This window comes from Manacus candei, unplaced genomic scaffold, assembly GCF_025592945.1.
Source record: "Manacus candei isolate 608988 ecotype Guabito, Panama unplaced genomic scaffold, ASM2559294v1 h1tg000061l, whole genome shotgun sequence".
In the NCBI taxonomy this organism is placed as follows: domain Eukaryota; kingdom Metazoa; phylum Chordata; class Aves; order Passeriformes; family Pipridae; genus Manacus; species Manacus candei.
In genome coordinates, this window is record NW_026138109.1 from 6277112 (window position 1) to 6303505 (window position 26394).

Consider the following 26394-nt stretch of genomic DNA (forward strand, 5'->3'; position numbering starts at 1 on the left):
AGGGATTTTCTGGAACTTGGCCTGACTGGACTGTTTTGTGACTCTGCCTGCTCTGTCTGAATAACCAATAAAGGCTTGTGTTTTGAAGGGGCTGCCTGTCCCACTACAGCTCCTGCCTGGTCCTCTCATTGCCCCTCTAGGGTCACATCTCCCTGCAGGGAGCTAACTGCACCTTGTTGAGGGGAGGGCTGCTGTGACCCCATATTCCCTAGTGGTGCTTGACAGCCTCCAGGGCTGTGCTGGACAGCTCTCACATGAGTTTACATCAGATGTCTGGTGGGAATCCATAAAGGATGATGTCCCTCAACACACATTTTGGGCAGGAGTGTGTTCTGTGCACATGCTGTGGCCAGAGCTGAGGGACCTGTGTGGTCTCAGTTTCTTTGAGGGCCTTGTGCTGGGTCAAACCTGGAAGAAAAGTGAAGACCAGAGGTTACCACCACCGTGGCTGTTACAGGGTCTTTACTGGTGAGACACAGGACAGAGAGCCACAGCCAGTCAGGACCTGGGGTCAGTCCTGGCTCTGAGGTCTCTTGCCCTTACACAGCAAAGGCAGAACCAGTCTCCGTGATGCAGCAGCAGCCCCTGCTGGAATCACATCCAGCATATCCAAGTTAAGCCACTATAACCTGGGATTGTCATAGTGAAGTCAGACAGGCTGATGAAGGAGCCCCTCTGGAGCTGGCAGGGTTGTGGCACTTGGATCAGCACCTGCAAAATGGATTTCCAGAAAGAGATTGTGTGGGTTGGAAGGACCTATTTAGCCCTACAGGACCATGGCTTCCCCCACCCTTGGCTCTTGTTGGCCTTGGACTTCATGCTTCTCCCAAAGTAGGACAGATAGCTTGTGCTCCTGAGCACCACAGATCTTACAGTAGTTTGGTGCTTTCCTGACAAAACACAGATGTTGGTGCTACCCCACCTCCCCTGGGGTTGCCTGAAGGGACAAGAGAGCCTAGATGGGATAGCTGTTTTCTTCATCCCTAGGAAGGAAGAGTATGTCAAGTCCTGGTGCCCGTGCTCTGGCGTGCATACTCAGGCTGTGATTCCAGATAAGATACTGCACAAATGCTGGGCAAAGGGTCAGCTTCCTACTTCAAAGCCTGGCCACAATTTGGAGACAGTCCAGCCTGTGCTCTCCAGCCACAGAGGACCCTTGCTGTGGCTTTTCAGGGGAGTAAATCATCTTGGGGCTGTGCACATCCCTTTTGTTTCCTCTTGTTTTCATTGTTACTGATGAAGGTCTGCCAAGAGAGTCAAAGTCCTGTCCAGAGATGGACTGTGGTCACGTCTCTACTTGAAATTCCCATAGGTTTCAAATGAATTCAAGTAACTGAGGGCTAGTTCATAGCAGAGCCCATACTGCTCCTGTGGAAAGAGGGATGCACATGAGTGTCTGGTAGATCAACACCTGCAGTGGAATGTGAGCATTGGTTTCCAACAGCTTCCTGAGAATGCCAGGCACAGGTACAGCCTGCTCTCCTCCTCTCAGCTGGAGCCCACCTTCCCCTGCTGAGAAATCACAGGCACGTGCTCCAGTAGCTGGAGGGCTGGGATACCCCAGTGCTAGAGCCAACTGGCCTCAAGAGGAAAGCAAGCCTCCAGGGTACAAAGTGTCTGCTGATCAATCCCATCTGGGTTGCTCACCCTGTGATGACCTCTAGCACCCAGACCAGGTGGTGAAGTGGGTGCAGGACAGGTACCTGAACACCCACCAGTGCAGCCTCCTGCTGAGCAGGCCAGGTGGACCAGAAAGGGGCCGCTCACCATGCAGGATGCTGTGGTGCCCATTTGCCCCTGAGTGAGTGGGTATGTCCCAGAGGCAGAAAATGAGGGTTTTCAGAGGTCTCATCTGCTCCTGCTGGCCCCAGGATGATCTGAGCACACAGGGGCCGGGGCAGCTGCTGGGTCAGTCTAGGATATGTTTGGGTTTGGTGTTGCAATCCCAGTTGGGTTTGAAGTGAGCACTTACCACATCTTTGATGAGCTGTCTCCGCCGCCTCTTCAGCGTCCTCACGGCCTGTGATACATCCACCATCCCCTCACTTTGGATCTGCTCACACAGGAAACTAGCAGCACAGAAGATCCCACTTCGGCTGGCTCCATCCCTGCAGAGGAGAGAAAGGGAAGAGTCACTTGCTCTGGGATCGCCTGGCATGGCTGAACCTCAGAGGCATCCCACTAGACATCCAGGCTCTCAGGGTGATCTCGTCCACAGATCCTGCAACCAGCCAGCCTCCACAGGGAAGTCTCCCTCTCTGAACATAGCTGAATTCATGTCCATACATCCACCCGAGATGGAGCTGTGACCAAGTTCACTGACAGAGCCTGGGCTGTGTCCAGCTTTGTATCATGGCTGCTCCTCCAAGAGACATCACTCACCAGCAGGTGACAAGGATGTGTCCCCCTTGGCTCTGCCGATGGTGTGTCTCCACTTTCCCTAGCAAGCTGATGATGGTGGCAGGGTGCGGGGGAAGACGCTCCTGCATAGGCCAGTCCTTCAGTTGCCATAACTGGACTTCCAGTGCTGACTTTTTGGGCTAGTGGGGAAGAAAGACAGTGGGTTGGGCAGAAAAGAAACCTATTGTCTTCACAGAGTGAAGGGATGGACAGTGTGTGTCAGTACTGGCTCAGCCATGCACACTGGATCAAGGGAGCAGCTCCACAGTGGGACAGCCCAGTCCCAGACTTTGCCCTTCCCCATTGAGTGCTCTGAGACCAGCAAATAGACGGAGCATCAGAGGAGAGCTGAGCACACCAGGTGCAGCTCAGACTGGCACCAGTCCAGTGCCCAGCTACCTGCAACAGCTGTCCCCTTCTATGAACCCCCAAGATGCAAGAACTCCATCCACAGCTGCTGCCCTCCAAGTTGGAAAGGCACACAAAGGTACCTCTGACTTGTACCTCTGCCTGCAGCCTTACCTTCTTGGGATTAACCTCTCTCCCAAGGCAAAAGACCCTGCTCTGGCCAGTGCCCCTCCAGGACCCCACCAGATCCCTCTGACCAATGTGGTCTCTGCCACCTCTAGCTGTGACTTCGGCCCCAAATTAAAAAGGTTGTTCTCAAAAGACTTTGCCATCTTTGAGCACAGACCCCACCTGCTGCCTGTTGGTGAGGGCAAGTGTCCAGGCTGTGAAGCCAGCTCCAGGCTCCTCTGAGACCAGTTGGACATGGAAACGGCCATAGTCATCTTCGCCCTGGGTGGGCCAGAACTCCACGTATGTCTGGGGGGGTGACACATGTGCATGATCACACACAGCCCCAACCTGCACGCGTGGCACCTTGCATGGGTGGGATCACACCTCTCCCTTATCTCAGAGCCATGTACACGTGGCTCTGTCAAACATTTTCTGGGGACTAAGCCAGTGCTTCAGCCAGAAAAATCACACTCCAGCAGAGAGAATACCTGAGGGATGCTCCCTTGCTGTGAGACTGAGGACAGTCCACTACTGTGGTGCCGTGATGCTGGACTGTATCAGGGCTCTCCCAGGTGGAGCCCACAAGCTTGCAGGGCTCTCATGGTAAGAGTTGTGCAGGGTCAAAGGCAGAAATACCCCTGTTCAGCCCCACGGGGAACCACGGGAGGGGAGAGCTGTGCTGGGGCTGCTCACCTTGTCCAGCTCCTGGAGTTGATTCAGCACAACCACTGATGTGCAGGTGTAATCCCAGACCAGAGCCCAGAAATCCACCAGCGTGGTGGGGAAAGGCAGCTGGGTGATGACGATTCTATCCTCTTCGGTGTATGTCTGCAAAACACGCCACTGTGCTTGGAGGTGGGGAAAGTCACACAATCCACCTTCCCGACAGCCCTTCCGACAGTGGGAACGCCCCACTGCCTCCCTGCAGGGATGGAGGACACACAGTACACCCCAGCCCTGCTCAGAGCAGCTCAGGTTTGCCCCCCGCCGCCCCCCCGGGTCATCACACCCGGGCTCGGCCCCCATCAGGCTGTGTCCAGCGGCTGTGCGGCGGCTGCGGAGCTGCCCGCGCAGGCAGAGCTCGGCCGAGCGCGGGGGCCACCTCCTGGCAGCAGGGCCAGCAGTCACCGTGAAGGAGCCCGAGGGCTGGGACACCTCACACCGGGGTGACACGCTCTACCCTTGCCTTCAGCAAGGGTGCGTGGGGGGGGAGGTGTTTCTGCTGCTGCCATCAGCTCTCGCCCCCCCCGCTGGGACTGGAGCCTTACGCTGGCAAACACGGCGTTGATGTAACCTGGGGAGCCGTCTGCTTTCAGCGAAGACATCAGGATGGGCCGGCAGGAATCCGCTGAGGAGGCAAGGGACAGAGAGAGGGTCATCCTCTCCCTGCAGAGAGGCAGGGGGCTTTTTCTGCAAGTGATGTGGTCAGCGTGGCTTCCTGCAGCATGGGCTGGAGGGGCTTGAATGAACAGGCACCACCAGCCTTGGGGCCCTGACAGCTCAAGGACCCCTGACATGAGATGTCCAAAATCTCCTGCACAGAGGCACAGCAGTTCCACTCTCCTCTTTGCTCCCTGATGCTTCATCTGAGCTACTCCACCGAGAAAGATTAGACCAGGGACATGTTTATCCCAGGTGTATCCGAGGTGTACCCCAGGTGTACCAGCCCAATCTGTATTTATTACTAACCAGAAAATGATGACTAGACCTTGAGCAGAATCTGCCAGTGGCATGGTGCTGGGGAGGGAAGCAGCAGGGGAGCATCATTCGACCCATGCTGCTTTCAGGCACTGGGTTTTAGAGCAAGGGGCTGCCCAGCCCTACCAGTGTTACCTGGCAGGATCCCTGGCTTGCGGTTCTTGGGCTGGTTGCTGGGTTTCTCTGCTTCTCTGCATGGCAGGAGCTGGAACAACTCAGAAAACTTCTGCAAGGCCTGTAGAGATGATTCAGCCAAGTAAGTCATGCCGGCCGGCGCCTCCCCTTCTTCGGCCACCCCTTCTTTGGCCACCCCAGAGAAACACTCTCCCATGTCCATCCCACAGCTGGGGAGGGGAGCAGTGAGGGGGGTGGCATCACAGACCAGCCCTCACAGCACCAGTGCACCATATCCTGGTGGTACCTTGAACTCCTTGTCCAGGACGCTGTTGGGCCTTGAAGTCTGAGCTTCTTGAAGAGAGTGGACAAGGGTGGCGATGCTCTCCACAGGGACCCCGGTGTTGCCGCAGAGCAAGCCTTCGAGCAGCGCTTCATACAGGAAGGTGTACTGCTCCTGCATGAGGACACGGGTCAGCTGTGCAGTCTGGAGCAGCTCCAGGAGGAAGCCTGGAACTCCAGACCTCCACTGGCATCAAGCTGTGCCAGGAATGAGCCAGGTCCATCTTCACTTTCTTTCTATGGAGCCCTGAGGCCAGACAGCTATCAGTGTAGGCAGCCCTGCTTTGAGACACAGCCAGCAACTCCAGCAACCCAGAAAAGGCTGTCTTCCTATGCTTTAATGCTCCCTCTCAGACCAGATCCCTGCTCTGGGGGAGGAAACACGGAAAACCTGTGGACTAGTTAGTCCTCCTACAACGAGCTGGCTGGTCTAGCCCAACCTTGTTTTCTCCAAAGGGACCCAGCACTGAACAGACTATAGTAGTAGTCCCTAGGCCAGGACACTGCTGCTCAGGAGGTGCCACAAGGGCAGACATCTTGTAAGTCTGAACAAATGGACTCTTGTTCATGATCCTTGCATACAAGACAGCCCTTCTATATGAGGATGATATATATCAGTGTACAAATGCTGCTGAGACCTCAGAGGGTCTGACTCTGGGGGACATGGATCCCAACTGGGTTTGGATACAGTACTGAAAATAAGATCCTGTGGTCTCCATCAGCTGGCAGCTCCAGTCCCTGCAGCTAGACCATGAACTGCATGGCCAATGTGGCTTTGCACACCACATCCCTGGGAAGCGTGGGAACTAGATCTGCAGCCCGAGGTGTGCAGGGAGCAAGTAACTCTCCTCACCTTGGTCTGCACCATGCTGACTCGCTGCTCCCGCAGCTGCTGCACGCAGCGAAACACATCCACCTTCCCCTCAGCCTTCCCCATCTTCAAGAGGAAGTCCAGGGCGATGAAGGTACCTGTGCGCCCGATCCCTGCACTGAGGACACAGAAAACTGAGTTTCAGTGCTGCCTCTGCCAGCTATGCCCCAGCACCCAAGCCCTCCCAGCCCAGTACCTGCAGTGCACCAACACAGGCCCAGCAGGTGCTTCCAACACCCTCTTGTTCACCACTGCCACTAAGCACAGGAGCTGGGAGGTGTTTCTGGGGACTCCGTGGTCTGGCCACAGCAGGTAGTGAAACTGCTCCACCACTCTTGGGAGAGCACAGCCTGCCTGCAAAGAGGGAGACATGGCTGGCAACAGGGAGCAGGAATCAACCAGGAAATTTGTGTGAAGTGATTGCATGACAACAAGTAGGGAGCAGTGGAGAAAATCACTTCAGAGGGGCCGCACAATTAATTTGTTCTCTGCTTTCACGTGCTGTGAACGGTGAAGGTGGAGCAGCAAATGCAGCTTGTGGCCCAGAGGAAGAATATCAAAATCACAGTTTAGGTTGTTTCCATAGTCATTCAGAAGCCCTGGCTTCCACAGGAAAGATATTCCCTAAGGCTGGTACTGCACTAATATAAACGTAGTCACTTTTGTTACCAGCCCATCATGTATTTTGCCATAAATATCACAGTCACTTGTCCTGAACTAATGAACTGCTGTCCTTCCATCAGGTGCTCTTGGAGCTTTACCTCTCAGCTACATTTTGCTCTGGGCAAGATAAGAAAAGACAGGAATATGCATAACTGCAATTTCTTTATATTTTACCCATTTCCCCCTCCTTGCAGCTCCTGCAGCTTCTGCTTTTTATCTGAGGTATAACTTCAGAAGTAGTGTCCATCTTCAGAAATGTCCTTATGTAGTTTATCTTAAACCATAAACTAGCTGTTCAGGCTTAGTAGCTATAAGTGACCAAGGAGCTTCAGTGTAGACCCTCTGCAGATTGGTTCAGGTGACAGGCAGACACCTGTCTCACCATCCTGGATGTACAGAAATGCCATTTTATACCCTTTAACTGCTTTTATATCCTCTGTAATCACCTGATCCAAGCCCTCATGATCTGCCCATGAGCATCATCAGTCCAGACTCATCTGGGGTGACCACTCTAGCTGACCAATTGCTTTTGCTTGGCACAGAAACCTTGGGCTGATGCCCTAGCATCGAATCCAGTGGTAGCAGCACTGACCTTCTTGTGCTGGAGACCAGGCAGGATTTCCCACAATGTCCTTGACTGACAGCTCCCACCAGTTCTGAACCTCCAGAACATCCTGCATTCCCACCTCAGCTACATGCCAGGCTTACCTTCTGCAGGCTGAATGTGCGTGTGACAAGGCCTGTGGTGGCCCTGGTGTTGTTGAGTGTCACAGTAAAGTCCCCGTAGACCTCCTCCTGCTCTGGCCAGTACTTCTCACACTTGATCTGTCAACAGCAGCAAGACCTCTGAGCACCAGCAACCTCATGAGGGGAGTGCTGCAGTAGAGCAGAACTCCCTGCCCTCACTGACAGATGCACTGGGAGTACAGCAAAAGCAGGCGGGGAAGTCTGGGCTGAAGTGGAGAATGGGCTGAGATGGTTTCTCTACCTTGTTTTGCTCCACTAAGCCTGTCAGCATCACAACGACCGAGGTCTTCTCCTGCCAGACCATCTGCCAGAAATCCACCACTGTCTCAGCCAAGGGGCCTTGGGAAGGAAGAGGAGAGCCCTGTGCCACTGTCCAAGCTGTGGGGGTGTGCTCCCAGGCACAACTCAGACATTCCCAGGCTTTCCTCTGCCCAGGGACAGAGGCACAGCCAGGGCACATCAGCACCTGGCAGGGTTGCTGGGCAAATTGGCTTCATCATTGTGTTAGAAATTGGGACAAGGAGGAGGGTGAGCAGGTGAGCCCAGGATATGTCAGGGATTCACTGCTGCTTCAGGGGCTTCCCCATCCAGACCCTTAAGATGACCATGAACTGGTCCCACATTTAGGGTCCTATTTCCTGAAAGAAATTTCTGGAGCTTTGCAGGGATCCCAAGACCTCCTCCATGATGCATAGAGCAGAGCAGACCAGCCCAGCTTTGTACTGTTGGAAGGGGACTGTATTCAAGTGCACTGAGTGCAGGTGTGTCAGGCATTTGCAGGATTGTCCCTGTCATGCCAGCTGCCAAAGGGAACAAACCAGATTTGTGGGTGGAAGGACCATATCCTCAGACTGGGCAGCACAGGCACCAGCTTCAGCTGCTGCCAAACTGCCCCTGAGGCCTTCCATGCCCTGCAGGACAGAGACCCTGGAGATACAGAGCCTTGGGCTGAGCCATTCACAGCTCCTAGGCTGCTGTCACAGTTCCCCATTCCCCAGATTGCTCAGCGCAGCGACTGACATCTCCTGAGGATGAAGTCTGGGAGCACCCACCTTGAGCTGCAATGAAGAAGTGTGGACTTCCATAGCTCTGCAGGGGAGAGATTCAAACAGCTCCGATCACATGGGTTAGATATTTAACAGAGAATGAAGTAAAGAATCCATCCCCACAGACACCAAAGCCCAGAGCCCTCAGCACGGTGTGTCCCACAGCACCAGTCCTGGCCAGCACAGAGTGTGTGTACCAGGGGCTGCATCTCAGCTCCTGGCCCCTCACACAGGTCACTTTTTGTTAGAGATGAAGACTGCACACAAATCCAGAGTACTCCAGGCAGCTCAGAAAGGATGCAAGGAAAGTGACATCCCAAGACCTTCCAGCACTTGAGGGCAGCAAGTGTCAGACCTCAGGGCCACCCTTATGAGCAGGACTGTCCTTACCCAGCATAACAAGGCACCTTTCCCACCCTTCCCAGGGCAGCAATTCCTTGCTACCTACATCCACATAGCTGGCATTGATGTAGTCATTCCCTGTACCAGAGGGCTGCAGCACCACACGGCAGTGATCATCTGGAAGAGAAGGGGGGTGGGCTGATGCTTTGGGGCAGCAACAAAGAGACTAAGGAGGAGTTTGTAATATAGGGAAGTCTGTGACTGGCCGCTGCCTCCTCAGCAGCACCCCAGGCCTGAGGACTCAGGGGTAAAGAACAGCTGATGAGACGAAAGTGACATGGCACAGCAGGAAACCTAATGGAGTTTTAGGGAGGACTATTCATGGAAAAGCCAAATGTCCACACCATGTGGGGCCCAGAGGAGCTTTAAGGTTTGAAAGAAATTGGGTCGCTCCTTCCACTTTCCCACAAATACCTGCCTCTGAACGGGACATGGCAGTGTTCAGCAATGACTAATGTCAGGAACAGGAATACAATGATGAATGATTAAGTTTGCAGGAGGATTTGAGGAGCAGAACAAGGCTTCTGCAACTGGATACAAAACATTGGGGGCAGAAATCCCTCTGCGTTTCAGTGGCCACAGAGGATGAGATGAGGACCTCAGTATTTCTGAAGAGCTGCAGGGCCACCAACACCAGCCCAGCACCCTCTTCTGCCCAAGCAGCTCCAAGTGCCTGTGCCAAACCTTGGAGAACTCCGCTTACATGGGATGATGCTCTTGTAGCGGTTCTTGCTCTGATTGCATTGCTCCTTCCCAGCATTGCAGGGGTGCAACAAAGTAGAGGACAGTTGCTGCAGACAAAGAAGGCAAGCCCACTCAGCACTGGGATGTGTCCTGGGGCTGGCCAAAGCCAACGGCATCACATGCCCAGGGAACAGGTGAGGGGAGTGTGGACAGTACAGCCAGGTGGGAAAGCAAAGCTAAACCAAACCTGATATTCTCTAAGATGCCCGACACCACGCCTGTCAACTGATTCATCATCTGTCTGCTCTGCCTCTATTTCTTCCCTCTTAAACCTCTTCAGAGCCTCCAGCAGTTCCTCCACTGGGATCTGTGTGTTCAGCTTGCAGGCACCTACAGAGACCACAAGGACAGGAGTTCCTCATCCACCTGATGCTAAACTGGCTGGGCCTGGAATTCTGCAGCTCGGGCTGAGCTCGCACTGTGATGGCCAGGAGTCCTGTACCATCTCCTGGGAGGTGTCCCTTCCCCCATGCCAGCCAGCTCTGATCCCCTTGCTCCTGTAAGGACTTTATGGAGCCTATGAGCACCCTGCTTTTGCTTTTAACAGACAGCCTGTCCAGATAAGGGCCTTTGTTCATACTTCACCTCCTCGACATCTTCTCAGTGGGATAGTGCTGTTGTTCTCTGAGGTTTTTGAACTGTTGTACTTTAGCCTGCAAAACAGCAAGTCAGACCAGCAGAACAGAGAGACAGAGGAGAGGCTGTTTCCCATCTGGCAGCTTTGTCTCCCACCCTGCTTTATCTCAAGGTCCACTTGGATACTCCCTGCCAGTGCAAGGCAGTGGACGCCTCACAGAGGGCCAGAGGGGTGAAGCACATACTGACCTGAAGAGGATGAAGAACAGTAAGATTCCCAGTGCCAGGAGTGCAGCAACCAGCACTAGTGTCAGAACCAGGGGCATCCTGTCCAGCAGAGACACCGGCTCCTGCCCTGCAGGCAGCACAGCCCAAGCTCAGGCACCTGCACAGCCTGAACTAGGCATTGGGAGATCTTCTAGGGGCTTGGAAGGATTATCAACTTCCCTCATCTCCCACCCCAGTCTTTGCATTGGAGAAAAGTTACGTTGGTGCAGAAGGAGGTTTCAAGTTCTTGCTTGGTGTGATACCCTCTGTTGTGGATCCTGTCTCCTTGACTGCCCAAGTCATGGTAGTCACCAGAGCCTAGTGAGGTATTTGCCTTTAGGGGTTCCACATTCACCAGGGGAGCACCAGGACTAGGATTAAATATGTGGTGATGGCAAGGATGATGTCCAGTGCCCAGCTACCACTGGTGCCACACCTGCCTAAGTGTCCTGAAGATACCAAAAACCCGTCTACCACAGATAGCCTCAAAGCCCAGCGAACTTCTTTGAAGATTTAAATAGGACAACAATACCCCAGCACTTTTGCACTGGACCAGCTCATTTCCAGAGAAGCAGCCAGGCTGGGAAAAGGGGATATGCAGGAGGAAGGTTCAGACACCAGAAGCAAAGAGACACTTACCAACAGAGAAGCTGTAGCAGACACAGGTGAACTTCTCTGACTGTTGGAGAAGACAGAGAAACAGCTCAGCCCACTCCTGCCCCACCATCCTTCCTGGGAGCAAAGGTCTCCCACCCACAACCACCCAGGGCCACAGCTGTGGCCAAGAACCCCACAGACACGATCCTGCCAAGGTGCCTGGGCTCTCAGTGCAGGGCCAAGAGCTGACCCTGTGCAGCACTGTCTTTTTCCATCACAGCCAGACCAGACCCACGCAGGGGCCCAGCCCTGGCCAGCAGTGTCCCCAGACCCCAGGAGGCCCCACGCTGGGTACCTGCGGTGAGCGGCGGACGAGGCGCAGAAGGGCCGTGTAGTCCCAGCCGGGGCGCAGGGCAGCGTTGTGGTAGCCCTGCCCCCAGGTGCCGTTGCCCAAAACGAAGTCCATGGGGGCGGTGAGGTTGAGCACAGCGGCCACGTAGGTTCTGGGCTGCTGGGTGGTGTTGAGGGGCTGCTGGGTGGTGTTGAAGGGCTGCTGGCTGGCACTGAAGGGCTGTGGCTGCCCCAAGCAGGCGCTTTCAATCCCTGAGCTGTTGTGTGTCATGGCCACGACCAGCTGGTGCTCCCTGCAGGGCCGAAAGTGAGAGGGGCGGGGGGACAGCAGGGAGAGTGGAGCAGGGGCATCTGCAGGCAAGCACTGCCGGTGGGGAGACCCATGTGGAGGTGTCAGAAGTGCGGGGGCTGCACTCACCCGGCCCCCTCCGAGGTGATGGGTTGGAGGGGAAGCACGGCCGTCCCTTGGGATGGGGAGATGTCAGGGACGCTGCGGCAGCTGATGCCCAGAGGGTGCTGGTTGTCTGGAGGGCAAGAGCAGATGAGCATCAGCTGAGCAGGGGCAGGCTCGGGCAGTGCAGGCTGCAGAGCTCAGCTCCTGTGTGACCAGGCTCCTGGGACAGGAGCACAGCGAGCCCTACCTGTGCTCTGAAACTCCCACAGCGACGCAGCCCCGGCCCCGGCAGCCGTCAGTCCCTGAATGGACACCACGTAGCTGCTGCCAGGGCCGTGCTCCGGCAGCCGGTGCTCAGTGACGGAGCCGTTCACCTGCAGCCGCTCCATCTCCAGGAAGCCTCCATCCCGTGTGCTCCTGGCCGTGATGTTCAGCTGGGGAGAGGAGACAGAGCTGCAGGGCAGCAGCTCCAACCTGCCCACAGCTCACCGAGGCAGAGCAAAGCACCTCTGTCAGCCTCCCCTTCTCTGAGCCTGCCCCAGCTGTGGAAGGCTCTGGAGAGGAACCAGCATGATCCTTGAGCCCATGTGTGGACCTCAAAGCAGAGAAGAGGAGGAGAGGAGGAATTTGGAGCCAACACTCAGGATGTCCAAGTGTCTGCCTCCATAAGCAAAGAATCAAGTCTCTGTGAAGGAAGAGGGAGGCTGTTTATTTGAAGGGGTGTATATACATGTACCAAGCCCAAGAACAGGTCACCCCTATGGTATTGCAACACCACAGGCACTGTGTTGACATGCTCCACAAGAGGAACCCTGAGCTTCTCTTTCCTCCTGTGCAAGGTTAGACTCTGGAGGTTTTGTCTACATGAAAAGTAGACGGCATAGAGCTTCCATCCAAGTAATACAGATGAGGGCTCCCCATTTGCCCATGCATCATCTGAATTTGTCATGAGAGCCATGCCCATTCTCACTTGCTGCCTTCGTGGAAATGCATCTTGGGCATATTCAAAAGAGGAGACAACCGAAAGCAGAAAAAATATTCTTTTCACAAACAAAGGTGTCTGGGAGCAGGGAACCAGCAGAACAGGCTCACAAGCAACATTTTCAAGTGCCCTTTTTGACTGTTTCTCCAGGAAATAGTTCTGAAACACCTTACAAGGTCCCTGTCAAACCAGGGAGATACCCGTCCTCAGAGAGGACGTGGGACACACTGAGGTGCATCTCACCAGCAACTCCCTCCCCCTGTTAGAAAGTAGGGTTGCACTGTGGAAAGTGTCCTAAATCCGCAGACAGATGAGATGCTTCTAGCCATGCCTTGAGGAGAACTCAAAGGAACAGTGCAGCTCTCTGGAGGAGAGGTTTTCAGGAGGGATTTTCAGAGGATTACTCAACCCACAGGTTTGTTTGTGGCAGGAAACAGAAACGAGCATGCAAGAGGCACAGAAAACCCTTGGATACCACCCCAGAAGACACGTCACATCACAAAGGTCTGCCAAGCCCGAAGCAGAACAGACCCAGGAAGTCAGACCAGAGGGTGGGGAGCACCCACCACCTCTGTGGGCATTTCCAGAGCATGAAGAATGTTGAGAATGAGATAGAAAACACTTGTGCTTCTCAAAGCCAGATATTCACTGTTTGAGACCTGCAGCTCGATCTAGTGGTCGCTTCCCCACCTTCCCAATCTGCCTGCACAGAACTCCAGGCAATGAGATGAGGGTCTGCCTGTGGCCCCTTGGTACCTGGTATCCAATGATCTCCCCTTTGCAGGAGGGCAGCTCCTTCCACCTCAGGGACCCTCTGCTGGTATCCAACCACAGTTTCTCTGGTTTGTCTGGCACTGGGAGCACAGGAGAACAGGGTCACACGCAGGGCCCACGAGGAGGGGCTGAGCCCAGAGCAGGGTGCAGGCAGCTCCTGTCCAGGGGACAGGATATGGGGACCCCATATCAAGGTTTTGTCCCACATGCTGCAGCAGTGGGAAGAGCAACAGTGTGGTGTGGACCGGGACAGCAAGGAGGGGATGTGCCCTGCTGCAGGGCTCTGCAGAGCCCCTTCCCCAGAGCCCCACAGGATATAAACAGCCTTGATCCCTGCAAGGAGCAGATGATCAGGCTGAGCTGACAGATGAAGGGGACATTTATGCACTTCCCCTACCCATGACACAGCCTCAGACTGTTCCTTCTCCCCAGTACTTCTGTACACATACCTGTTTCTTCTGTCCTGAACAACCATGAGAAAAGGGTCATGTTGGGGTGCAAGAAGATGGTGACACTGTAGTCAGTGAAGGGCTGCAACAGGGAGCAGGAGAATGTTCCCTCCTGGCCATGTAACATCTCCTCTCCTTCTACCTCCTCAGCCTCGCAGGGAGGGGAGGAAGGCACTGCCAGGCGGCACATGGCCCGCATGCCCTGGCAGGCACCAGGGAACCTGCAGGTCCAGTTCAGTTTGATGCTGGTGCTGGAGATCTCAAAGGTACCGGGGTCAACCTGAAGCACTTCTGTGAAAGAAAGATTGACAAAGAGTCACTGTATTTCCTGCCCCTGCCAGCCTTGCAAGGATTCTGCAGTCAGACAGCCCTGTCACCACCCAGCCTGGTGGGAGGGCAAGCAAGAGGCTGAAGCTGGACACTCCAGCTCTCTGGTAGGGCAGCAGGAGGAGTTTGGACAGGAAGGAATGGGAGTGACTGAGTGAACTATTACTGGTCAAGGCAATTTTCCCCCTTGATTCCAAACTGAGGTGTCTGTGTGTCCCAGCAAGTCCAACAAGTGCTATTCTGTTCTCCCTCAGAGAGGACAGGAACATGCCAAGCTGTGAGGACATGGTGCCAAGCCTACAGCCTACACCCTGTAGGCCACAGAGCCTAGAGGAAGCTGTGGTACTCCCAGCTGCACAGTCTGAGAGGACACAGGCAGCAAAGCCCTCCAGTCCTGCCCCCACTGGGATGCCATGCTGACCACAAATTCCACCACTCCTCACTCTCCCATGCTGGCTCTGACTCAGACACATTCCCAGCATCCTGCCCTTGCAAAGGACTATCCTACTCCTCATTCCTGCCTTACCGATGCACATCACATATGGGGGAATGTGGGTCCAGACACCTCTGGTGTTATTTCCCCACCAAGACACAGATTTCCTATGAATGGAGAACTTGACATCGCTCCAACATTTGATTTTGGTGAAAGATGGCTGGAAACCCTCCGGACAGCTCAGCAGCACTTCCTCATCCTCCATGTAATTCTCCTGGTCTGGTGTCAGCTGGAGTCTGGAGTCCTTCTGGGGTCTTTGGCACATTCCTGGCAGAGGAAAAAGTATTTTGGCTGGGAGTTGATGAGGTGGAGTATGGGTGAATGGTGGGAGAGAAATCCCCAGTAATCCATCCAGTCAATGAAGGGAGGGGAAAGGTATCACATCTATCTCCCAGGATGTTACCCAAGGTATGTTTGGAGGGGGCTTTTCTTGTTTACATGAAGCATGAAGGATCAACCATCCATGAAGCTCTCCCATCCACCCACCTCAGTCTGTGGACACTCCTATCCATCTCCCACAGCCCCAGGCAGGGAGGTTCCCAAGTTATCTCTCCCTGCCCACCTTTCCTGAGCACTGGACTGCCCAAGTACTGCCATGCCCACACTGAGCACAGCTCTGTCCCTGCCTGGGAGAGTCCTGCATTCCCACCACCTCACAGAGGGCATTTCTCTCCCCCCAGCTTCATCCCATACAGCCTCCAGTACCAATGGCAAGGGCTGAGCCAGCCCTGGGCAGTCAGGGTTCCCTTCAGTCCCCTCCACTCCTGCAGACGTTCCCAGGATCCCTCACGCATGGGCAGGCAGGGGAACAACCAGACCTGTGCACTCCAGGGTGGCACGTGGAGGCACACTGAGGATCATGGAACCCCTTTTGGCACCTCGGTGCTGGTCTTGGATCCTGCCCCAGGCCTGGAGTCCCATCTGTGGGCCCCACATTTGGCCTGCTCAGGAACCACTGCAGGAGCTGTCGGCTTGCCGGGCTGGTACTACCTTGTCTGTTGTCTCCTGGCTGGGCTGTCCTCTTCACCAGTTTGCACAAGCACCACAGCAGCAAGGAGGGACTGTGGTGTGCCTGCTGCTGAGCTGGGCTGTTGAGGGTGAAGGTACAGAGCAGAAAGGGGAGAGCTGCTGCAGCCTCACTTACCAAGGCACTGTACGCCCCCCTCAATGCGCATCCAGGCACTTGTGCTGTTCCTGCCCCACCAGGCCTGTCTATAGGATGGTTTTCCAGAATTCACTTCCTGAAGTTCCTTTGCACATTTGACCTCGGAGAAGGATGGCTTGAGATCTTTAGGGCAGGTCAGTTGCAGATGATCATTCTGTGGGAATTCACTGTTGTTTTCTGGAAACTCGAGTTGTTCATCCCACTCAGGTTTTGTGCAATTTTCTGTCAGGGAGAACGTGTGAGAGTCCTTCTCAGACAGGAGGTGCTCAGGCAGGAGGGGCACCAAGGCTTTTCCATGATTGGCTGTTCCATCATCATTCAATACCACAAGGAAACCCAAGGGTCCTCAAGTGCAGGGAAGGAGCAAGTGGCTGGGTAAGGAAGTGATACAGGACACTAGGAGAGAGGTGAACTGAGGGGCAGGATCTGTCCTCCTCCAACTTCCCCATGGCCTACAACTCAGGAATAGATTGGGAGGAGACGCAGGGACAGAGAAACCTACATTGAAAGCTTCTACCTCTCTCCTTTCTCTTGGAAACTGCTCCCAACTGGGACCTGTCTCTGAGCTGTGTCCAAGGCTTCTCACAGATATGGCAGGATGTCCAGGTCCCCTCCACAGAGAGAAGTGCATGTAGCAGGGGAGACTTACCGCTTCCCAACTTACCTGTGCTGCAGGTCAGTTTCTCTGTCAACTTGTGCCATGTTCCCTGGATGTCCTTCACCTCCCAAGCACGCTTCCAACCTGGGGAAGTCCCATTTGCACATCTCATCACAGCAAAGGGAGGAGGGTCTTTCTCAAAGCAGCTCAGTGTCACCTCCTCCTTCAGCCAGTAAAAATTCTGTTTTGGGTTAAGGTGGAGCTTTGAGACCCACTGGGGTGTCTGGCATCTCTCTGCACAGAGGAGAGGAGATAGAGCAGGTGTAAGTAGGATGGGAAGAGGTCTGCTTTAATCTCTTGTCCTGGTTTTGACAGTGTCCAGCTCCTTTGGTTACCACATTCAACTCTAAATCCCTCTCTTGCAGCCTAGAACAGAGTTAATGGTGGCAACATGCCACCCCAAGAGCAGCCCCATTCATGCCTACAGACTTGTAGGCTTCCCCACTCCAGGGACTGAATTCCTCTGTCTTCACACAGAGTGCCTACCACTCCCACCACCTTGGCATATGCCCAGGCATTGTTTGAAGGCACAGTAGCCCCAGTGCAGGGACCCTTGTTCCTGCCTTTGAACCCCTCCCAAGGAGCACAGGTCCCAGCAGGCACTCACAGCAGGGTGCTGGGACAAAAAGAGCCCCATCACTTCAGGACACAGAGGAAAGCCAAAGTATCCAGGTCTCCTGTTCCCAGACTCTGTCACCCAGTGGGGGCTGAAGCATGACCATGTCACAGAGGGTCTGATGGCAGGTCAGGACCCCAGGTCAGGGTGATGCAGGGCTGTGCTTACCCTTGCAGGTGGCAGTCTCATTCCACAGGGTCTGGGTCCCGCTGGAAATGCATCTGATCTGGGGGACTGATGGCACAAACTTCCCAGCACAGCTCAGCTGCACCAGTTCATTCAAGGCATAACTCCTCTGGTTTGGGGTAAACTGCAGCTTGGGGTCCCAGTCGGAGGGAGCTTTACATCTTTCTGTGTGCAAAGGCCAAGAGGGAGAGCCCTGAGGGTCACTGGGCTCCGGCAGCAACCTCAGGGGTGAGGGGCTCCCGTCCAGAGGGCTGCTGGTCCCCCTCCCTTCAGAGGGGTGGCAGAGATGGCACCTCCCAGGATGAGGCCCCAGAGCCCAGGTGCATTATCCCTCCTTGCACTCTCAGGTGCAGTGCAGGAGGGTTATCCACAGGTCCTCCTGCCCACTCCTGTGCTGTGGAGGGACCCCAGCCAGAAGGGGATCCAGCAGCCTGGTGGATGCTGCTCTCTCCTGTGCTTTCTCCCCCTAATCCAGAGGCTGTGGGAGTGTACCAGACCCTCTGCTGGCACCACTGATCTGCATTCCCATCATTCTGCTGGACACTGTCTGCTCTCACACACACAAACACATTTATATGCAGCAAAAGACCCACTCAAGTTGCCACTTTGCTTTTGCTCTGGAGGGTACACTTGTTATTTCCTTCTCCCCATCCCTCTCTCAAAATATCAGCTAGCTCCTAGGACTGGGTACCTCCTGACCCATATTCCTCCAGTCCTCCCCCAGGACAAGCACCACCCCCACACCTGGGTTGGCAAAGGGCACTTGAGAGGAACTGCACAAAGGTATTTAACCACCTTCACATTTAGTTGAGTTTGGGCAACATGTAGATTGGGCATTTGGCTAAAATAAATCTTCATATCTGTTGTCATTGGCTTCTAGATAGGAGTTCTGCTGGCTCTCAGCATGGCACTAATTTGGGTCTCTACGCCCTGAGCAGATTACACTTTTCACATAATAAAAAATGTAACTCCGTGAGCTTTCCTCATCCAATAAATTTAGCTATGGGTACCCAAACATTGTCAGAATTTACTGGGGTGCAGCCAGGCAGGCACAGCCAGCTTGCACTGCTTCCCACAACACCCAAAAGGCATTAGGACTCCCCACAAAAACAGGAGCACACCAGCAGACCACAAGAGCTGCACCACCTCAGACAGAATAAAGCCCTTGACAAAAAAGTGGAAAAAAAAATCACCAGACTGGTGAATTGAGCAGCAAATACTTCAGGCACCTGAGAGGTACTCGTGATGGTCCCATGTTTCACATTACAAGTGCCTGTACAAAGTTTAGTCATCAATGTGTATTCTTTGATCCTAGAGTCACCACAGAAACATGGGCAATCATTGCTTGAAAAGAGGTTTGTGGGGCCTGACCTGAAGCAAGAAGCAGTTTTGGGGAATGAAATCTCCAGTGTAAACAGCCCTAGGAGCTGAGGGGGCTGTGAGTGCTCACGGGCGTGGCTGGCCTCCCCCAGCCTGCCCCACTCCTGACTTTCAGTGCAAAGAGGCCTCATCATTTTCCTTTTCTGACTATTCCATACCTCCTGGTAACTGTTACAGTCCCCACAGTACACAAACTCACCAGCACCACAGTGCACGGCAACCTGCCAGGCAGGAAATCAGGAGGAAAAGAGAAATTCTGCTTTGCAGGCTCCCTGCTGACGCAGGTGAAGATTTCAAGAGATGCTCTGCTGGCAGGGGTGGTGGCAGCTGTATGACAGAGATCTCCCTTGCTTCTAGGTCTCCCTGAGTCTCACACCAAATCTCTTAGTGCCTTTCATATAGCAGGGCACTTTCTGCTAAAACAACCATAAGTGACCCACTCTAGACTTATAGGGCTTCCTTGCAGAGGTCAGGGGTAACACTGTGATTCAAAAAGCCACATCTCATGATTGCTGCTTTAGAGGTGCAGTACTGTAGCACAAAGAAGAATTAGTCTTTGTTTAAAGTATATGATTTTTATTTTTTTTTACTGAAAGTTAAAACTTCACAATTGAAATTAGGCATATCAGTATTATACTAATTATTGTTGACAGGCTCTTAGATCAATTCAATCCTTGATAAAATCATAGAATCAGAATAGCTTGGATTGGAAGGGACCCAAGGAAGATCACCTCATTCCAACACCCCTGCCATGGGCAGGATTACCTTCCACTAGACCAGGCTGCCCAAAGCCCTGTCCAGTCTGGCCTTGAACGCTCCCAGGGATGGGGCATCCATGGCTTCTCTGGGCAACCTGTGCCAGTTGACACTGAACCATTGACTGCAACCTTTTGAGTGTGACCATCCAGCCAATTCCTCCCCCAGTGAGTGGTCTATCCATCAGATCCACACCTTTACAATTTGGAGGCAAAGATGTCATGTGGGACAGTGTCAAAAGCCTTGCACAAGTCCAGGTGGATGATGTCAGTCGCTCCTCCCTTATCCACCAACGCTGTAACCCCCACTGTAGAAGGTCACAATATTTCTCAGAGATCATTTGTCCTTAGTGAAGCCATGTGGGCTGCCACCAACAACTTCCATGTGCTTTAGCTTAGTTTCCAGCCAGATCTGCTCCATGATCTTGCCAGGCACTGAGGTGAGACTGACTGGCCTGTAGTTCCCTGGGTCTCCCTTATTTCCCTTATTTTAAAATAAGGTTTATGCTTCTCCTTTTCCAGTCAGTGGGAGCTTCACAGGAAGTTCCCTGCTACAACTTCTCAAATATGATGGATACTGGTTTAGCCACTCTCTCCACCCTCAGGACCCACAAGTGCATTTTATCAGGTCCCATGGACTTGTGCACCTTCAGGTTCCTCAGATGGTCTCAAACCTGATCTTCTCCCACAGTGAGAAGTTGTTCTCACTGTGGTCTTCGTTCTCACAGTCCCTGCCTTTGCCTCCTGTGACTCGGGTGGTTATGGCAAAACCAGCTTGCTTGCCTTGCAAAGGGGCAGCATACACCAGGAAGGCAGCCTGGGAGACTGCCAAAGCCTATTTCCCTTCTGCACACAGAGCACCCTGCTAAGCAGTGACCAAGCCATCACAGCCCTTCCAGGGCCTGCTTCTTGCCTACATTCTTGCTGCTGCAGAGGAGCTGAAGTCATGTAGGGTATCACAGCACTGCAACCATCTGTATCCAGGCATCTGCAGCCACTCAGAGTCCTTCCTGGTGGCATTTCTGATTTCTGCTTGAGGGTGAAGCCTAGGAGGCTAAGCTTCCCCACAGGAGGGGGAGGAGAAGACACTTTCAGTGCACGTCTGGTTTTGTCTTGAAAACATTGATTAATGCAATCCGACTCAGCCTCACATCTTCAACAAGTCCAAGCCTGGCAGGCATGTGGTTACCACTTGAGACTCATTGTGACAAACTAATATATGACTGTTGAGTGCAACTGAGATGCACAGGCTGGGGGAGGGGAGGGGGGGCACCTCTGTCCTGAGTCACTTTCTTACACTTTTTTCCCAACCACTCCATAACAACTGCCATGGGAAAACTGCTCCTTGGAGCAAAGGAGCCTGTGCTCTAATCCGGACTGGTTGCTTGTGTGCTTTGGTTGTGGCCAAGAGAAGCTGTTAAGGGATCTCCACCAGGTTGGAGCTCAAAACTTGTGCCAAACAGTTGGATGTATGTGGGAAGCCAGGGCACTGATGGAGAAAGGAGGATGCTCAGGCAGAAAGGGGAAAGAAGCACTTAGCTTCCAGCCTTGTAGGGACTAACAGCATCTGGGAGAGTAATGAAACTGTCCTCAGACACTGTTTTTTACCCTGCACAGTGGTATGCAGAAAGCCACCCACAGGCCTTCCACCCCAGCTGTAGGAAGGAGACTGAGTCAAGTGAGATTTCAGTATGGAAAATATGGTGTAGTTGTGACCAAACAGGCACCTCTTGTAACGTGCAACGTGTGCTCACAGCAAAACGGAAAACGCTGAATGCCTAGACAGGAGTGGTAGCAAAAGCTTGGTCTGTTTGTCTCCTATAGGCAGAGATTAATTGTTTGGGGTTTTTTACTGTTGATGCTACTAAACGAATACCCTCCTTGCTCTTATTATTTATTACCCATGACTATAGGAAGCATTTTACAGAAATATCTGGACTGCCTGTCTCTGCTGCAAGGGAGTTTTGAACCTGGCAGGCAAAACAAAGCGTCAGCATGCCCCAGAAGCAGATGTCAGGGAGGATCAGGAGAAAGGAGAAATAGTTATGCTGGTAATTCAGGTCAGGTTGCTGGGTTCAGCCCTTTGCTTACCAGCAAAAGATGTACTTTCTCACATTATATTATCTCATACACAGAGAATAAAGGACAAGGTGAAAACTAAGAAGGAGTAGGCAAAGTTCAACCTTTTTCCCATGGCAGCTAAGGGAGGTGACAGCAAAGTGCACTGTAGTCTTGCAGTGTTTGATGACATGTGCTTGCTAAGATGAGCTAAGAAAAGCAATCACTGTTTCCACTGGTGGAGATTGCAAGCCACTGAGAACACATACACGAGTCTTGGGCCATCTCTGTACTCACCACCAACCAAAGTGTCTGAGAGGGTTTTTGAGGGTGATGGGCAGTGTGAGGGTGGAAAAGGAGCAGAGAGACCACGGGGATGCTCTTCCTGGGAGTCATGCCAGGCAAAGCAGGTCACTAAACAAGGCACCGTGGGAAGAGCTGGGAAATGGGGACTCTTTAACCTGCACTGGCCCACCACGCAAAAATGCAGCTGACAGGTTTTTAAGAACAGGTAGTAAAATTCACATTTCCTGAACTTGTGCTTTGGTGATGTGCAGTTGAAGCATAGCAGAGCACACAGTTCACAGCCCTTAGGATGTCAAGCCCAAGGCACTCATCTACAGTATCTCTCAGTATTAGTGTTCCCCACAGGATTTACTCTAGGCATTGTTTGAAATTCGACTGACAAAAAACCTTTCGGATTGAGTGTGGTTTTATTTTAGCTAGAAACCTCCTACTCACCTGCCATTGCAGCTATGCTCCTAGTTAGAGCTTCTCGCCAGCTGCCACTAAATCACTATGCATTGTCAAGCAAGGCTGATGAGAAAGGGGTTAGGGCCAGCTGGAATCACAGGCCCTGCCTTTGCACAGAAAATATCCCCTAGAAGCTTCTCCACCTGCCTTCCAAGGTGCACTAGGACTGTAAGAGGATGAGGATTTCGTACAGGTGTGGCATCTCAGGGAGGAAGAAAGCCCCATGAGAGCAGCACAGCAAGGTAATCAGGTGACAACAGGACAATGAGACAATGCACTCTGCTCAGCGCACGGTGTTCCCGTGACAGAGTGAGCAGAACAACAGTGCTCTGCTGGCTCACAAGTTTATATACGTCCCAACCACATCCTCTGCCTGCAGCTGCTCTGTTCTTCCCTGGGCTGTTCTCTGTGGCACTGTTCCCAGTGGGCTGTTCCCTCTCCCTGGTTGTACCCTATATCTTCCAGGGTCATGAGAGGTGCTCAGGAATCCCATCCCTATGTCCCCTATCTCTGCCCAGCAGCTTTTTACCCTGCCCCACTGACACTGTCAGCCCATTCCACCCTAACAGGCATGAGAGGGACCTTCCTGCCCCATCCTGGCCGTTCTCCTTGTCCTGTCCCTCAGCAGGAGAAGGACCATAATCCATCAGGTGGAACCTCAGCATGGGTCCCAGGATGGGATTAGCCCACATGCTGGGGATGCAGGCAGGGCTGCCCGCACTGCTGGGTGCGGCTGCCACTTGTTTTTGTCTTGGTTCCTCTTTTTACAAACACCAAGGTGCAAACTCAGCAATATCATCTCTGTCGCGGGCAGCCCCAGACTCCTCTGGGGATGGCTGGGTGACTGAGATCTGCAGAGCGTGTCAAGAGCCTGCTGGCCCACAAGTCCCTGCTGTGTCCCACTGTACACGGTGCAGACAGGTCCTGGTCCTAGTGTGCACCTTGAAAGCAAACAGGAGAACTTGGACATGCTTGCACGTGCTACCCTGGGAGAACAGCTTCAGTGGGGATCTGAGCAATGGGAAGCCACTTGGGGCAGAAGAATATCCTCTGTTGCAGATTTAGCCCTTAGTTTTTGCGTGACAGTGTACTGTGCTTACACTCTCTGCAGCCACATGGACACATTTTCCCTGGGAACAAGGTTTTGTGACCCCTATCACACAGTACAGACCCTGATGTCACTTCACAACATCAAGTAAAGTTTCTGGTCCCATTCCCTGTCATAGCCAGGGTACTTAATCAGCAGTTTTCTCTACCCTGCGTCGCTCCAGATGCATCCCCACAGTGGACCGGGATGACACGATTAGATGCTTGTTTAATGATTTTTATCATCTAGCTCCAAGAAAATTGGTTTAGAGAAATAGTCCAATTCAGACACACACAGAACAATGCAAGGTCACAGCCCCTGGACCACAGTCAAACACCAGACAGTGCAGCCTCCTGGGAGGGCAGATAACATGTGAGCCTGCAGATACGCACTGACTCTGCTGGGATCCAAGCACACAGCCTTTGTAAGAAGAGCCCAGAAGAGCCCTGGGGGTGTCCTGACCCTTCCAGCACCAAGGAAGCCCATTAAAGAGCAATCCCAAAACCTTATAACTCCTGCCTCCAGGGTCTCCTGGACAGGGGCTCAGCTTGCAGCTCTCCAGTTCTTTGTTGGGCACCAGCACCCGTCTTCACTTTGGTGAGGACATGGCATCTGCACACCGTGCAAGGACAGACAGCCAACTCATGCTCCCAGCTCCATGGAGGAACATTACAGACCCTGCAGAGGCTTTCCCAGCACCCCAAGGTTTGCTGCCTTCCATCCCCAACAGAGCTCCACCTCACCACAACCCAGCTAATTGGCTTGGGCCCTGATATGGACATCAGACCTCTCTGATAAAGCTGCTGTATCCTGCACGTGATGAAGATGCACAGCAGCCCTGCAGCAGGAGCACAGCCAAACCTTCTCTTACAGGTAGAGGAATGAGTGCTTCTTACCTGTTTCCTGGGGTTCTCCATAGTCATTGAGATCTAGCTCATCATACTCTTTTTCTGCCAACAGAGGTGTGAGGAGCAGGAGAAATATCCATCGCAGGGCCATGATTGTTCCCAGGGCAGGACTGAGTTCTCAGCCCCACTGGCTGCTTCACTGCACATCCGTCTGACTGTGAGAGGTGCAAGCACAAAAAGGAAACAGGAACGCAGAGAAATCACTTATGGTGCAAGAGGCTTCCTCATTGGAGAGGGAACCTCAGCCAGTGTCAGCACCGCCTTTATTCTTCTGTGCATTGTGGCAGCTTCACGTGCCTTTTTGCAATCTTGCTGCTCTCCAATTGCTTGTCTAAAAACCACAGTTTTCAGGCTTTCAGGCAGGAGCAGCTACTAACCACAACAGCTGGGTTGCCTCCTCTCCCAGCACAGACATCAGCAGTCCCAGAAAGACAGGTGAGGTGTGCTCGTTCGTGCCTGGGCTTTTACGGGAAGATGTGGCGTCCATACTCAGTCAAGCAGAGACTGGATCAGGACAACCTTCACCTTGTTACTTGATAAGGGTTGTGATAAAATGGACTTCTAAAGGGCATAGATGAGTTTAATTACCTGGGAGTGTGTGCCATGGTTATGAAAGCCAAGGTTTTGGTAGAAGTGTCTGGGTGCTCAGGACTCAACGACAGCATATGCTTGGGAAGAAGCCAACTGGAGTCTTGGGGACCTGCAGCTCAAGTGCTATGGCACGTTGTGTTGTTAACACGTGTTAACATGTGAACAGGAATGACCCTGAAGGTGTGAGAAGGCAGCACAGGCATGGCAGTGGGCAGAAAAGGGGCTGCTGGGGAGATTGTCTGTGCAGCTGGAGGCTGGTGGCACTGGCCATAGCAGTAGAAGTGATCCAGGGCAGGATTCATGAATTTGTGCTTCCTCAACCACCCAGCAGCCCTTGCTGGATGCACTTGGCCCTCATGCCAGCTGAAACACACAGTTGGGAGAAAAACAAGTCCTGAAGTCTTCTCTGAGCTCAACAGCCAAGCTGCAGCCCTGTGATGGCCTTCCTCTCTTGTGCTCTTCAGCAAGGATGGGTACTCCCATGCCTGGTACTCAGGCTCTACCTTCTGTTGATTTGCACATGGTGTAGCATCTTCATTCAGCAGCATCAAGCAGTCCAGTGCAGGGCAACCCTCTCCAAATACACTGTCTCCTGCCACCCCAAAAATTTAACCCCGAGCAAAAGATGGTAAAGGTCTTATTTTATCTTTATTTTTTTTCCCCCTGCAATTACAGGATGTGCTTGAGCGCAGATACTCCAGCAGTCTTTTACCTCTCAGGAGCAGAGCTGGAGACTGCCCAGCCACCTTCCCTGTGCCCTGCTATGCTCAGAAAGGCAGTATCAGCCTCTTCTCCCTTGTCTGTGTACTCAAACACACTTGTCCTGGCAGAAATGCCCTGGGGCAGAAGCACATAGCCAGGACTCTGGCATCATAGCAGGGCACAGCCTGGGAGGTACCTGGGAGGTAGCTGTGCTCCACCTCAGGTACCTGCGAGGTCTGTAGGGTGGGGGGAAGCAACTGCTTCTCTGTCTCCAGCGACTTGGACATCAGCTCTCCCTGCCCCTTCATGCTTCTGGGTCTTTCAAGAAAAAAATTAAAAGGCTGCAAAAGCAAACTGTGTCAGTAGGAATAGGGTCTTCATTTCGAGGATCTTTGGAAAAGGAGTGGGAAAATTTCATAAATTAAAATGCTAAAAAAAAATCACATCCCCAGTCCCTCTCTGCACCACTCCCAGTATAGTGGTTGTTACCTCTGATATTAACAGTATCTGCCCTCTCCAGAAACCCTTCGTTGCCTCACGTGAAACCTCAAAAGCCATGGAGGAAGTGGCCCAAGCAGTTGTAAGGAAGCTCTCTCACTCTCTTGCTTCTTGGCTCTCTCATTCTTTGCACTTACCCTTGCTCTACACTGGAAAAATTCAGCCTTGAGTGTAACCCGGGCTCTTGCAGGGAGGATGGTAGGGTGTTGCAAATGAGTTTTACCTTCCCCAGTGGGTCCAACAGCTATCTGTTCTGGTCACACCAGGCAAACCAAAAGCCA

At 53.1% G+C, this 26394-nt stretch overlaps 1 protein-coding gene across 1 annotated transcript; it reads right to left on the reverse strand.

Moving 5' to 3' along the window:
- Positions 1–84: 84 nt before the first annotated feature.
- LOC127478636 (receptor-type tyrosine-protein phosphatase kappa-like) lies at positions 85–24480 on the reverse strand. Its single transcript, XM_051804601.1, has 29 exons — positions 24311–24480; positions 17364–17546; positions 16586–16813; positions 15901–16143; positions 14790–15023; positions 13937–14227; positions 13470–13567; positions 11979–12165; positions 11756–11861; positions 11342–11630; positions 11029–11068; positions 10372–10477; positions 10132–10199; positions 9734–9876; positions 9506–9593; positions 8849–8919; positions 8407–8443; positions 7596–7693; positions 7316–7432; positions 6141–6298; positions 5927–6062; positions 5039–5188; positions 4753–4852; positions 4188–4267; positions 3613–3747; positions 3100–3225; positions 2383–2540; positions 1973–2108; positions 85–1368 (listed from the first exon to the last, which is right to left on the reverse strand). Exons 1-29 carry the CDS (start codon positions 24411–24413, stop codon positions 1294–1296), a joined length of 3984 nt encoding a protein of 1327 aa, XP_051660561.1. The 5' UTR covers positions 24414–24480; the 3' UTR covers positions 85–1293.
- Between the last annotated feature and the right edge of the window lie 1914 nt (positions 24481–26394).

Bases quoted from the DNA above. Each gene is read 5' to 3' on its own strand.
- LOC127478636 (XM_051804601.1), bottom strand. From the start codon at position 24,413: ATGGCCCTGCGATGGATATTTCTCCTGCTCCTCACACCTCTGTTGGCA. The intron at 15,024-15,900 runs GTAAGTGAGGCT...TTCCTCTGCCAG, and splicing joins GGGGGGCGTACAGTGCCTTG to GAATGTGCCAAAGACCCCAG. The intron at 6,299-7,315 runs GTAAGCCTGGCA...CCCTCTTTGCAG, and splicing joins GCACATTCAGCCTGCAGAAG to GCAGGCTGTGCTCTCCCAAG.